Raw genomic sequence first — 14,045 nt, 5'->3', positions numbered from 1 at the left:
CTCCCGAGTGCTGGGAGTAAAGGCGTGCACCACCACCTCCCGACTGGAACTTCAGCTTTTGAGACAGGGTCTCAAGTATCCCAGCCTGGTGTGAAACTTAGAGCAGAGGATAGACTTGATCCTCTGCCTCCACCTTCGAAGTACTGGGATTGCAGTGTATAGTGTATATCACCATACCCAACCTGTCTTTGGTGTGTGTGTGTGTGTGTGTGTGTGTGTGTGCTTGGTCTCTCACGCTGAGACTGACCTTGAGTTTCCGATCCTCTGCCTCCAGCTCCGGAGTGTTGGAATTACAGGCTTGCACCACCACAGCGTGCCTTATCTTCCCTTCTTTGACAGATTCCAAAAGGACCTTGGTTCAGGGGTTAAGATGTTTGCCAGTGTGCAGTCGTCCTAATCAGGGACTGCCTGAGTCTAGAGCCTAGAGCCTGGGCTTTTCTTAGGTTGAACCATCTTCCTTTTCAGGAAGGCGCTTCTAAAAACAAACTCCAGCAGCCTGCTTTGGAAACGTCCGTGCGGAGGACTTTGGTTTATGAGTGGGCAGGGAGCTATGACTCTGCTTTGTGTACAACCATTGCCATTCTGAGGAGAGAGAGCCAGGGCAGAGGCAGCAGACAGGCAGAGTCCCAGAAGAGGTTTGCAAAGGTGTGGTGCCTGCGAACTCCCACGTTCTAGTCCACGCTGAGCAGATGGTACTTCCTATGCCCGCCACCCCTTGTGTTTACCAGCCCCCCTCTTTCAGGAATCTTCCTGTTCTCTTTAAGGGACACTGCTACTACATCTTCTTCGCTGCCAGCCTTGGGCAGGAGGCTGAAAAGAGAGCTCCGTGTCCTCATAAACCTCCTCCGGAAGGAGGGGGGGAGCAGCGCTCTGGGCTCCGGGTTTGGGGCCTCCGCTCCTGCTTTCTCTGGAGTCAAGCTCTAAGCCCCTGGCCCAGAGTAGGGCAGGACAAAGTAGAGATGCTGAGGGCTTTCAGAGAGGAGCTAGACTTTGTCTTGATGGGATGGATGGAGACGGTAACGCATTGTGGGTAGACTGGGGCCAGAGACCTTCAGGAGACGGGAAGCTGCCAGAGTGGTGGTGGGCACATTGACTCATTCACCGCAGAGTGAGCTTTGCTTCTTGCTCTCCACAGTCCTAAGGTTTTGGAGGCCACAGAGCCAGAGTCACATGTGTATCCCCTCTACCCTTTAGCCCTGTACCTCACAGAGAGTAAATGGTTCCAAAGTGCTTGGCTTAAGGCTTGGTTGACAGAGGGCAACTTCCTGCCCTGGTAGAGGGTGAGGAGGGCATGTCTGTGGTGAGAAGCTGGAAGCAGGATCAGGATCAGGAAAGAGAGATACTAGGGAGTCTCCTGGGGCAATGCAGGGCGGGCAGCACATGGGGTCTTTGGGCTGATAGGGACATACAATAGTGTCCCAAAGCAGGACACTAGCCCTCTCTATGACCTTCCAGTATTTGTCAGGAGGGGTAGCCAGGCCTCTCTGCTCCCTGGCCTGCCCAGCAGGCTGATGCCTTGGTTTGGTGGCCGTGTTGACAAAAGTGGCCCACCCTGGGCATGGGCTGGAGAAAGAGGTGACAGGCAGTTAGCTTCGATGATTCAGGAAGTGCCACAGAGACATTCATTCAGGTCACTGACCTTGATCTCCACAGAGATGTCAATAGTACCAGCTCAGGCTCATCCACAGATTCCAAAACTTGAGGAGATCGAATGACGTCACAGGTGTGGGGCTCAGCAGGTATAAGCCGTGGTGCAATGAGTTTCTGCAGTGAACGCGATCATCCCTGGCCTGTTGGACTCTCTAACCCAGCACGCCTCCCCTCGCTTCACACTGGGCATCTCCTGCTGGACACACTATCATCTCCGGCTCTTGCATCCTCCAGAATGTTGCATGGTTGCTCCTGAGGGACGCCTGGCTGTCCCCATCTCCTTTGTTAGGGCATTCAGAAGAATGAATTTTTTTTCTTAGCAGAGAACTCTTTACTAAAAGATATGTGCAAACAAAGAAATTAGTCACCCTGTCTCTCCCTCCACCCTTCGGGTTATCAACTGCTCAGGACTGGTCCTGTACTCTGAGGTCTCCATTCTAGGCCTAGGAGCCAGAACAATCTTTCATGTGACAGGAATGTCTACATTAGGAGCGGGCAGAGGTGGAAGGTCATGCAGGAAAGGAATGTGCTTAGAGTTACCATCTCTTTCCACCTGGAGCGTGGCCCATTTAGTAGCCGGGCCTAATACAACCCGCCCTTGCCTGTCCTCTTCAACATTTTCCCACTGGTGACCTCTAAGGACCCAGCCCCCCCCCCAAAAAAAGCAGAGCCATTCCTAAGGACGGGCATGGGAGCTTGGGACAGCCTACTAGGATCTGCAGGCCGATAAAGGACGAGGTCTGCTTCCAGAGGTCCCAGTGCTGGTATGGAGAGAAGGCACAGTCTGGGGCCTGGAAGGAGAGCAGATACAGAGGATCTCCCAGTAGGGGTGGTGGTGCAGAAGCTGGGCTTTGATCTGTTGGGCAGGAGACAGGAAAGGAGGTCCCAAAAGGACCCTCAGGATGGCCCTAGTATTTTACAAATGCTTTAAATAATTGCAATGTGCTCCCGCCCCTGACAGGGAGAGGCAGCCTTGGACACTCCTTAAAGGACACTGAGCGGCTGACTAGCATGAAAGTATCTGGCCCAAGAAGAAAACTGTTTGAACCTTACTCTGGGCCACACAGTTTTCCTAAAATGGATGTTGCTAGGTATTTAAATGTTATCATCATATGACTCACTGAGGGGGATAGCCATCTCATTTTATAGAAGTGGAAAGATAAGGGACTGGAATCCGCCATCCCATCTGCCTCTTCCTAGACCAAGGCCAAGGAGTAGGGCAAAGGCCCTAGTACTAGACCTGATCAACCAGCCATCCACGGAACAGCCTCTCAGGAGTGGAGAGGAGGGCCTGAGCATCCCTGCCTCCGTGGTGGACTTCTTAGGCTTTTTCTCCTGGAGAGATCTCCCTGTTTCCCCCCAGAGAGAAGCTTGGACTTACAACCATCTTTAGCTGTGTTTTTCCAGATGCCACCAATAAGGGTCACATGATGTAGGACCTGAAGGTGTGGCTGCCGCTTGAGTTGGCAGGTGGCCTGGGAAGGTGGGGAGCTACCACAGAGGAATGATCCAAGCCCAAGCATGGTCACCCCACCCAAGCCTAGCAGGAGAAAGCTAGAGTAGAGAGAGAAGTCTCCATCAATCTAGCTTTGGTGGGGCGGCTGTGGAAAGCGGCAAGGAGGCCCTCCTAGGACGGCAAGTCCACCGCCCTGGCTGCTTGTTTTGTCTGTGGCGGACCAGGCGCGACAGCCCAAGAGGCAACACCTCTCTGGGCCTGTTTCCTCCTCAGTAAAATAAAGCTTCTACCACGGGGCAGTCATCTAGCCGGAGGAAGCTGGAAAGTGAGGTTGAGAGATGGTAGCGAGAAAGGGGGCCCCTCCCCCAACCGTAGCTAAGCTTTTGGAATGCTTCTGCCCCCTAGTGGTGACTCAGTAAAATACCTGTGTTTGGGGATACTGGCCTGGAAATCCTCCTGCCTCCAAGGCCAACTTCCTGTGCCCTCCACCCGGGATTCTTTGCCACTCAACTGCCCTCTTCAGTTTGTGTGTGTTCTGAGTGGCCAGAAAGGCAGTCACAGCCTGTGCACAGGGCACCCACAGTGACATAAAGTGTAGGGCAGGCTCTTTCCATCCTCCTCCTGCAGCAATGAGGTTCTGCTGCCTGGGGGCCCTGCGCCCGGCCCTGGAGAATCTCAGGGCATCCGGCATACCACTCTCGGCTCTCAGCCTCTGTCCTGTGTGAGAGCAGACAGGCAGACGGTGGGCTGTGGAGAAACTGGCAAAAGAAGGTGGGGGCTGCTCAAGAGCGTGGCAGACTGTGTGACTCTCGGAAACACAAGGTCAGCAACCGTGGATTCGGTCTTGACTGCAGGTTTGTTCAGGGTACATGGTCTTTCCGCCTGACGGCTGGGAAAATTTGGCTTCTACATTCAGGATATCTTCCTGCAGTCTTTCGAGAGGGCTGGGTCACCCTATCTTCAGGGTGGCCAGGTTTCTACCTATGCCTTCTGACCCTGGTCAGGACTGGGAGCTGAGATGGACAGACCTCACCTTATCTCCGCAGCCTATCCACATCCCTCCTCCCTACACCTGGTCAGGGGACTCAAATTCTAAAGAGAGTGGACAGCGTTAGGTCTCTTTCCTTCTCGCACTGGGCTCTGGGGGGACTTTCTCGCTGAAGAAGCATGGCGGGGTGGGGTTCGCGACTTCCGGAGACGGGTGGGGTAAGGCTGAACTCACTGGATTGTGGGGCAGGGCACAGAGAAGGTGGGAGAAATGTGTGCCTGTGAGCACATGCATGCGAGTGTGCGTGTGCATGCGAGTGTGAGTGTGTATGCGAGTGTGCGTGTGCATGCGAGTGTGCGTGTGCATGTGAGTGTGCATGTCCATGCGAGTGTGCATGTGAGTGTGCGTGCATGTGTGTGTGCATGTGTGTGTGCATGCGAGTGTGAGTGTGCATGCGAGTGTGCGTGTGCATGCGAGTGTGAGTGTGCATGCGAGTGTGCGTGTGCATGCGAGTGTGAGTGTGCATGTGCATGCGACTGTGCATGTGAGTGTGCGTGTGCATGTGTGTGCGTGCGTGCGTGCGTGCGTGCGTGTGTGTGTGTGTGTGTGTGTGTGTGTAGACCAAAGGGGGAGGGAGACAGAGAGGATCTAGGAGCTCGGTGCGTCACCGTTGCTGGGAAAGGACACAGTCTGACTCAGTGGGAACATCCGGCAGGAAGGGAGGAGGGTACACAGTAGCATTTGCAAGCAGGACGGGAACTGGGAGCTGTGCTGCGGAGATGGGGTGTGGGGCCAGGGGGGAAAGCCTGGACAGCAAAGGGGCTGAGGATGATGGCAAGAAAACACAGAGACAGGAGGCAATGGTGAGGGAAAAGAGCTGAGCTGGTCAGTCAGGGACCTCATTCAAGGCCTATGTCCTCATAAGTACTGAAGCTGACCTAGGCACCCCTGGGCTGAGAGACTGGCCTCGGCTGTGCAAGGACTGCTAGGGAAGGAGCCCGTGTCCTTTCTGGGGATCCGAGGGTCTGGAAAGGTCCTCCCTGGAGTACAAGACAGAGAAGGGTCCTGACTGCTCCTGAGTGGAAATGTTAGGGACCCCAGAGAAAGGCCATCTCAGCCTTGGTAAGGGGCTGGTGACCCAGAGAGTTAGGCCTTCAGGAGTGGTCGTGCTCGGAGTGCAGAGAAACCATGTTCAACCTCAGGGACCAGATGACGGGGAGGGGCTTTTGAGGTCTGTGATGGTGTGTGCCGGCTGGGGAAGAGGGTTCTTCACGCTTGGCTAATGACTTAAGCCTCTGCTGATTGGACAGCCAGTAGGAGAGCGGAGGAATGCCTGAGGTGAGGCCCTCAGGGTGTGGAGCCTGCATCCCTTGCCTTTTCTCCTATCGTGAGGGTGAAGGCCTCGGCGGGCCTCCCATTCTGCTGCAGGCAAATACAGGCAGGGGTCTTCCCGGGGTTCAGGACCACAGGTTAAGGTGGGCCCTGGGTGCCCAGGCCTCCTGTGTGGGGACACTGAGGCAGGGCAGGGAGAGGTGTTAGACAAGACCAGCTGGCTGCTGGTGCCCTGGTCCTCGCCCTCTGAGAGTGGAAGGGTGGGGGTGGCGGCTGGCCAGACGTTCCTGGCTGGGAGCCCAGAGCACTCTCTGGTAATCACAACATGATCTCTTGTGCTGAGCAGAGAAGCTGAAGCCGGCAGGGAGAGGCAGACAGGCCCGGCTCTGGTGGCTCCAGCTTCCCTCCAGCTCTGGCTCCCGGGGCTGCTTTGGAATCCTCTCAGTGACTGCTATTTCCATGAACTTGGCTGTGAGTGGCACCTTGTCTTGGGCAGAGGGCTTCTGGGGGATGGGAGGGGGCTGAACTACTAAGCAGTCACAGTCTGAAGACAGCTGGTGACAACTGGGCCTGGGAGGAAGAAGGCCATGATGAGGCAGGTGGTGGGCTGGGGAAGTCACTGGGCGGAACACAGACCCCACAGCCAGACGGGAGCAGGACCTCAGATCTGGATGCGGAGATGTGGCTTTCCCGGAGCAGCTCCCAGCTGGAGCTGCCATGGACCCGCTGCTGTCCTGCCCACCAGTCAGCAGCTCCGACCTGGGGGGCTGGCTGGGCCTGCTTGAGCAGCTCTCTCCTGCAGACTGCGCACAGACTGTGGGATCCAGTGCCCAGGAGGCCAGAACCAAGCTGAGACCTGTGTTTGTGTGTGTGTGTGTGTGTGTGTTTCTAGATTTGGGAGGCAAAGAGTTCCCCCCACCCCCTCGACCTCCTGAATCCCCTGGCAGCTTCCCAGTCACGGCGGGTTCTGCTGCCAGAGCCATTTTTAACTCCCATTCCAGGCTGTGCTCACAGCAGAACTCCCTGGGGAGCCAGGGGGAGGGGCAGCCTGCTGATGGGAGCAAAGGCCCTGGGTACAGAGTCCTGACCTGAGCCCCCCAGGAGGCAGACTGGCAGATAGGCCTCACTGGGATGGGGCTTGGGGCCATACATCTTCCTAGAGAAGCCCCTTTACCTTCTGTGTTCCTTAACGTGGGAACATGGCCTGTTCTTTGAGCGGGAATGTTAGAAGTTAGGTCATTGGTGAGCTTGTGTTCCTTGTCTTCTGCAGGGACCTCACAGAGCTGAGTCCACAATGCGCAGGCACGAGGACAAAGACGCCGAGCTGGACCGCAGGATAGCTGCCCTGCGCAAGAAGAACCAGGCCTTACTGCGCAGGTACCAGGTGAGTGGGTTGTAGCGGCAGAGAGGACTCCCGTCCCTGAGTGCCCTCAAAGCCTGTTCATGCAGCAGGTTCTTTCTGAGACATCTAGACCCCGTCTCCAGGCCCTGACCCAGGGTCTGGGTGGATCGTTCCTCTCAGAGGCGTGGTCATAGTCTCGGGCACTGGTGAGGCCGGTGCTTCTGCCCCCTGGTGCCCCACTGGTGTTTCTCTGTGTAGGCCTGTCAGCGGTGTCTGTGTGTCTGTGAGCCTGGGGGGCCGTGGCCTTGCTGATCCCAGGCCCTCTCACAGGAGATCGAGGAAGATCGTCGCCAGGCAGAGCAGGAGGGCATGGCTGTGACCACACCAGGGCTCTTCCAACCTGACAGCCTCACAGTGACCATCAGCCAGGTTCCTGGTGTAAGTTCACCCTGGAGAGTGGCAGAGTTAAGGCATGATTCTGTTCCTGGGCTGTTACACCTAACCCACTTTCTCCTGTTTGCCTTTCTGGGTGTCCCCCCAGCAACAGGCCTCCTTAACAACCAAGTCTTGCTATGCTCCCCCAAAGGATGGCAGATGAAAGACCACCAACAGAGGCTTTCTACAGCCTTTTCCAGCCCCATGACTTTGTACAAAAGCCAGAAAGCACAGTCATCACCCTACCCCAGCCCCTGAGGCTAAAACCTCACTGGAAGCAGAGGACAGAAAAATCTAGGCTAAAAGCAAAAGAATCCGTGCCTTAGAGATAAGGCTGTATTGTCTGTGTGCTCTGGGTTTCTGGAGATGACAAGTCCTCATGGCATCTTGGGTGCCTGGGTTGGCCCTTAGCTTTGGATAGCTAATGCCATTGGCACGTGAACTCCTGAAAGGTCAAGTTTCTCCACGGGCATTCCAGAGAGGGCCAGGGCTAGAACCCAAACCTTGGAACCCCTTGCCCAGCACCTAGCACCCAGAACCTGGCCCTGCCTAGGACTGCCCACGTGACCTGAGGACACAGGTGTCTCACTCTGCAGGAGAAGAGGGTGGTCAGCAGGAACTGGGCCAGGGTGCCCCCTGGAAGGATTGATGCACTGACAGATGACAATGCTGCCGCCTCGATGGGCACTTTCTGCATGGGGGACCGGGTGGAACTAGCTGTCACCATGGAAAACAAAGCCAGGGTGAGCGTTGGCGCTTCCAGACCCCGGGTGGGCAGTCTCCTCCTCTTTGGCTCAGACTTGACATCCATCTACACCCTCGACAGGCCAAACGGATCGTGAGTGAAAAACCCACCACCCAAGCAAGGACCCCAAGGGCAAAGGGGACATCTGGAGGAGTCCGGGGCCAGAGCTCTCCCCTGCAGATGGGTTTCAGCCCAGATTCAGCAGGGAAGGTACATTTTCAAGAAGGGATAGGAAACACAAATTGGCAATCCCCGTTGGGAGGAGGCAGAGAAACAAAGTCAGATATGTCCCTTGCCTAAGGGGAGCCTGGCCTAAGCACCACTTTCGAGAATTCTCACCCTCTTCCCCTTCTCTGACTTATATTCACTTTGGGTGCACCTTGCCGTGAGAAATGGTTTAAGCCAGAGCTGTGATTCGGCCATGAAAAGACCCAGAACTCAACGTTATCCTAAGTGTCAATGGGATGTGTAGGCGACTGGCTATGTGCCAGCTGTGACCTCTAGGTGGCAGCAGCCCCTTGTAATTGCTCTTGCTCTTGCTCACAGCCTCTGGGTGCCCCTCCTATCTAGGGGCCAGTCTGCCCACACCAACAACTAAGAAAGGAGACACCGCCTTTTACTGATAAGGAAGTGATGCATACAGAGGTTAAGTTACTGGTCCCAAACAGACAGCTAACAAGTGTTCAGATGCAAACAGCCCATAGCAAGTACAGCATGCTAGAGACAAGGCAAACCTAATCACATACTGGAACGTGGACACCCTGAGAGAGGAAGGGCTTAGCGGACTCTCTGGAGCTCCACTTGAATCATCTCCTTTCTTCTCCCTCACAAGCCTACGTGTCTTTGCAGGGCGGTCTGGAGCCCCGGAGTCCAGGCGTGTCCCCAGGCCCACCTCCCCAACAGCCTGTGGGACTCCCCCCAGAGGCCAACTGGGACTACAAGCACTGGAAGCAGGAGCGAGGGCAGATTGACCTGGCCCGTCTTACCAGGCACAAAAATGCACAGGGTGACTGGAGCCGCCCGTGGGACCTGGATAAAGCCAAGTCCATGTGGGTGGTATGGCTGAGTAGCTTGCTGAGACATTGTGATTGAGGGACCCGGGTAGGGCTAACTGTGGGTGCCTCTTGGAGGGAGAGGACCTGCCTTGGACTCCTAGTCAGACCCTGGGCTCAGGGTTCTGTGTGCCCCCTCTCTTGGGTCCACCACCCTTGTGCCCTGAGGTTAGGGGAGGCAGTGTCAGGGTAGAGGCTGATGCAGCCTCTGTTCACATTGGCCCCGGTGGACAGACCTAATGCCCTCCTCTGTCTAACTCAGGCCACAGAACTGCAGCAAGCCTAGAGATAAGAACTGGACCCCAGGCAGAAAGGGTGAGCCAATACCCACCGTGTGTCCTGTGCCTTGTTTGTTTGTCTTTTGGGACATTCTCAGCCCAGGCTGGCCCAGAACTCATGACCCTCCTGTCTCATCTAGGATCCCACTCTCCTCTCTTTTCTGTCTCATCAAAGATGAAAGGAAACACGGAAAAATATCTTCCTTCCCTTCCTTCCTCTCCCGTATTGTTCCATCTCTCTTGAGTCCTCTGAGGCACAGTTCAGTTTGGATTCTGTGGGAGCTGACCTGGGTCTTTCCAGACGCTGGTCCTTGTGGGGTAAAAGTGTGAGTGGAGCTGGGTGATGGTGGTGCACACCTTTAAGTCCAGCACTTGGGAGGCAGAGGCAGGCAGAGCTCAGTGAGTTCGAAGCCAGCCTGGTCTACCAAGCGAGTTCCAGGACAACCAGACTGTTACACAGGGAAACCCTATCTCAAAAAACAGACAAACAAACAAACAAACAAAAAGACCAAAACACCAATAAGTCCAAGTGGTCCTCCCTGGCCTGCTGTGGAAACTGTCCTGTAGACTTCTGGTGTCTTCCTGCCTTGTATGTAGAACCTGGGGGCTAACGAGCTGGCCATGTCTCATAGCTGGGGAGTGGAAAAACAGCCTAGGACTACAGGCCTGGCCAGGCTTTTCCGGGGAGGCGGCTCAGGCTTTGGAGGAAGTAGAACTCCTAACAGGATTACTACTGGTAGCGTCTTGGTACTAGGGAACTGCTGTCTCTGTTTGACCCTTTGACACCCCATCCCCATTTCCTTTGTCTCTCTTAGGTCCTAGGACCCATCAGAAGCTACAGCCCCCACCACCATCCATGGATGGAAAGCGTGAGTTGGGAGAAGAAAAGGAGCAGGATTGCTTTCGCTGGTGAAGGCAGTGGCTACAGCCCTCTGTCCTTAATGTCTTGCAGGTCGGGGTGAACAATCTGGAAGACCCTCGGTGACACCCACCATAGGCAGCAAAGCCCAGGGGAAGGAGAGGCTGACTGGCAGAGCCCGAAGGTAACAAGCTAACAAGCGGCAGGGGACAAAAATCAAGGCAGGCATTTAGGTGTCCTCATTTCCTGGACTGGCCCAGGTCCCTCCGCTTCATCCCCAGGGCTCCTGCTTCCTGGCTTCTTGCTGCCCGTTACAGGTTAATGAGATACCGAGAAAGGCCACCATCATAGGCGGTGTTGGTGAGAGCCTGGTGCCCAGAGACTGTGGTAATTACAACAGCTCGCTTCCTCTGGGATGTGAGGTGCGCCTTTCCCAGGCGGAGCACGCAGGGACATGCCTGGAGTCCCTATGGATCTCATGGTGCAACAGGCTTGATCATAAACAGCAGATGGGGACCCAGGATGGATGCTCAGAGGAAATGGCTAGGTTTGAGAACCAAGATCAGGCTGGGGAGGAAGCTTTCTGGAGCCTCATTGTGGTTCTGGCCCTACTCTGAAACCTCTGGGCTTTAGCTTCTCTTTGGGGTTATGAAGGGGGTTACTTGAAGCAAGATAGAGCCTGGCCCAGGACCCGCCTGGCACAGGGCCCGCCTGGCCCAGGACCTGCCTGGCACAGAAACTGCCACTTGCTGTGTTTCTACAGGTGTGGCCTGAAAGAAGACGAGAAGCTGCAGAGCCAGGAGGTGGGTACTTAGGCATAGGATAGAGCAGTGTGGGGATGGGAGCCCCAAATTTACTAGTCAGCTGGGCTCTTCTTTTGCTTCAGGGAAGTCAGAGCACCACGAAGACTCCCAGTACAGAGGAAGAGCATGAACAAAAGCAGAATGAAATGGAACCAGGCAGACAGGAGACCATCCCTGCCATCAGTCCAGCTCTGGCCTCCCCAGAGGGACTTAAAGAGGAGTCAGGAACCTCTACTACCGTCAGTGTGGCCCTAGACACCCCACAAAATTCTGATTTGGCTCCCCTTGACCTCTCTCTAGGAGGAGCTAGCAGCCCCAAGCCTGAAAAAAGTACATGTAGACTCAGTACAAGGTGTGGGGTTCCAGAAAGTCCAGTACCACGGCCAAATGGTTCTGAGCAGCAGACCTTGGCAAGGAATGACCACCAGTCTGGGTTGGCAGGCTGCATTGATACTGAGCCACTGAAAGAAGCAGAGGCCTCGGAGTCCAAAGAGGACCAGGCAGGTAAAGCTGGGGCCCAGCAGAACCTGGCACTGAGAAGCAGGGCCCCCAGAGGAACTGGCCAAAGGGCAAGAGGCACAAGTAGAAGAACTGGGGCAGGAGGCCCTGGCCCTGCAGGAAGCTGCTGAGCAAAGCTCATGGGAGTTGGGGAGCCAGGCTGTGGAGGAGAGAACTCAATCAAGAACCTTCTATGGGACAGGGGTCTGGCTGCTTGTGGCTTGTACCTTTGTGGTCGAGCAGTGTGGCAAAATTCCGCAGGGGCACCGCGTGAGGGCCTCCTATGCACATCTCTCTACGCAAGTGGGCTTTTCCATATGGGCAAGGACCCTGGCACATTTGCCACACTGGGCTCTCTTGTCCAAGGATGGTATCCCTGGCCTGGGCCTATTGCTACCTAGGATAGGGCCCTTCCCACAAAGCAAGAGTTGGTAGTACCCCAGAATGTGGGTCTCCTGGCTCCTTGTCATTCCACATTGCCAGGTCTCCCCGCCCAGTCAGAGCTTTCGAGTTCCTCAGCTTTAGGCAGTCTCAGTGCTGGTGTGGCCAGCCCAGCCCCTTTCTGATACCCATGCCTGCATCCAGGTGACTCACAGTCCTGGCCTTCCAAGATGGCCAAACTGGGATTTCAACAATTGCCCAAGGCCCATAAAAAGTGGGTTGGGGCTCATGGCTGTCAGGAACAAGGTTGGAGTGGAAGGCTTCTTGAGGGAAGAGAGGCATCGGAGGGCCTCTTCTTTGATCTGGGCTAGGCTTCTCTTGTCTGTGGCCACAGGTGAATGGGAGAGTTCACTGGCAGGTACTGAGTCTGCCTCTTCTATATGCAGATCAGACATCGTGGGCACCCTGAATGGACCCTGCAGACAGGGCCATTTCCTTCCTTCCTCCCTCCCTCCCTCCCTCCCTCCTTCCTTCCTTCCTTCCTTCCTTCTGCATTTCCCCTCACCAGGGCTGTGCAGAAGCCAGCACATAGGCGGAGACAGAGGAACAGCAACCTCAGCTCAGTACGACACCGGGATGTGTTGTTCTCGCTCCGTCTCCATCCAGGCCCCTCCCACAGGGCCCACGTCTGGTGAATTATCCAGACTCTGCACAAGCTGTGGCTTCCTTTCAATACAACAAACATTTCCTGAGCATCTTCTCCCAGTGATCCAGTCAGTGGGCGAGGGCAACTCTGCCAGCAGGAGGGAGGGAAGGAGCTCAGTCATCGACAGCTCCAGGCTGAATGGCAAGTGCTGTTCTCTGTAGATGCCTGGCAGCCTTGGGTATGACGAGGGTAGCAGCCTGAGAGAGCCACCCCACCTTTGCTTCCCTCTTTTGATATGGCCTGTGCCCTTGCTCCCAGGCCCTCATCTGGATAGCACCATGCAGCCCCTCCCCTTTTTTCTCTACAGGGTGTGTGTGTGTGTGTGTGTGTGTGTGTGTGTGTGTGTGTGTATGTGGTGGGGGTCTCACAACAATCCTCTGAAACTCTAGGGAAAGCCCACACCATCTCCATCTTTACACGTGTGGCCTGAAACCTGGGCTCCAGTCTTGGCCTTCCTTCCTGGCTCTTGGGTCTATTGCCTCTACTCAGGCAGTGTGAATCTTCAAAGCAGGTCATGTTGTTTAGAGACTTCTCGTACTCCGTGTGCAGGTTAAACCCAGGGGGTCTGGGGAAGGTCTGGGTGTTTGCTTTTCTAGTAAGTCCCAGGTGAGGGAGGCTGCTCTTTTTGGCCTGAAGCACCCTTCGAGGAGTCGGGTTCTGGAGTGGAGTGTGTGAAGAATTCAGGTTAGAGTGAAGTCTACACTCTAAGGCCAGTTGCTGGCAATGCAGGACCTAGGGGAGTGCTGGCCCTGCCGAGCAGAAGAGGCTTCCTGGCTTCTGAGGCTCCTGCAGAAGAACCTTTGGGCAGTGGGTAGTGGAGTCTGCTCTACAGTGGATGAAAACGAAGCTGGCTAGGGAGGGATGTGACAGGATGAGGCGGGCAGGAGGGTCAGAGGAAGTTTGGAGAGGCAGAAAAACATTCTTGTACATGTGAGACATGCCTGGGCCAGAATGAAGGATCCAAATTCAAGTTTTTATCCTGCCTTCCAGTCTCAAGTCTAGGTCTTTGGAGTGTGACACGGGCCCTGGAGTTCATGACTCCTAAGAGATAGGACTGGAACAGAGCAGGTTCAGGCAGAGTTCTTGAATTCAGATACTGCAAAGAAATGATGGTAATCAAGAATTCGAATTCTTGGCTAGGGGTGCAGGTTGGGAGAGTTCATTCTCAGCATATGTGAGGCCCTAGGTTCAATCTCTAGGATCCTCAAGACAGAGAGAGAGAGAGAGAGAGAGAGAGAGAGAGAGAGAGAGAGAGAGAGAGAGAGAGAGGAGAGAAAGAGAGAGAGAGAGGATTCACAATTTGCCCCCCCCCATTGGATGCTGTCAATTGCACAATGTACTTCATTAAACCACACAGAGCAGGACATGTTTGACCACCGGCTGAGGATGTAAACATCTGGCAGGGTTCTAGCTCAGACCTTACAAAGGGACCTAAGCAGGAGAAAGAGCTGGCAAGGAGGACTGAGGGCATGGGGCTTTTCTTCATGGGCAACAGCCATTAAGTAGATGACTGCGGGAAG

The 14,045-nt window shown here is 55.2% G+C and overlaps 1 protein-coding gene across 1 annotated transcript; it reads left to right on the top strand.

The window, feature by feature from the left end:
* The first annotated feature begins 4,751 nt into the window (after window positions 1-4,751).
* Ccdc9b (coiled-coil domain containing 9B) lies at window positions 4,752-13,758 on the top strand. Its single transcript, XM_005364250.2, has 11 exons — window positions 4,752-5,897; window positions 6,697-6,810; window positions 7,099-7,206; window positions 7,800-7,946; window positions 8,030-8,158; window positions 8,798-8,997; window positions 9,263-9,315; window positions 10,094-10,147; window positions 10,231-10,321; window positions 10,901-10,940; window positions 11,024-13,758. The coding sequence occupies exons 1-11, from the start codon at window positions 5,886-5,888 to the stop codon at window positions 11,567-11,569; spliced, it is 1,494 nt and encodes a 497-aa protein (XP_005364307.2). The 5' UTR covers window positions 4,752-5,885; the 3' UTR covers window positions 11,570-13,758.
* The last annotated feature ends 287 nt before the right edge of the window (window positions 13,759-14,045 follow it).

The sequence above is a fragment of the Microtus ochrogaster genome, assembly GCF_000317375.1.
Source record: "Microtus ochrogaster isolate Prairie Vole_2 chromosome 14 unlocalized genomic scaffold, MicOch1.0 chr14_random_1, whole genome shotgun sequence".
Classification (NCBI taxonomy): domain Eukaryota; kingdom Metazoa; phylum Chordata; class Mammalia; order Rodentia; family Cricetidae; genus Microtus; species Microtus ochrogaster.
The sequence above is the reverse complement of the archived record's forward strand: the minus strand, read 5'-3'. Positions and strand labels throughout refer to the sequence as shown.

Coding starts and splice junctions, on each gene's coding strand:
- Ccdc9b (XM_005364250.2), top strand. Junction 7,207..7,799: donor CCATCAGCCAGGTTCCTGGT/GTAAGTTCACCC, acceptor CTCACTCTGCAG/GAGAAGAGGGTGGTCAGCAG. Junction 9,316..10,093: donor CTGGACCCCAGGCAGAAAGG/GTGAGCCAATAC, acceptor TGTCTCTCTTAG/GTCCTAGGACCCATCAGAAG.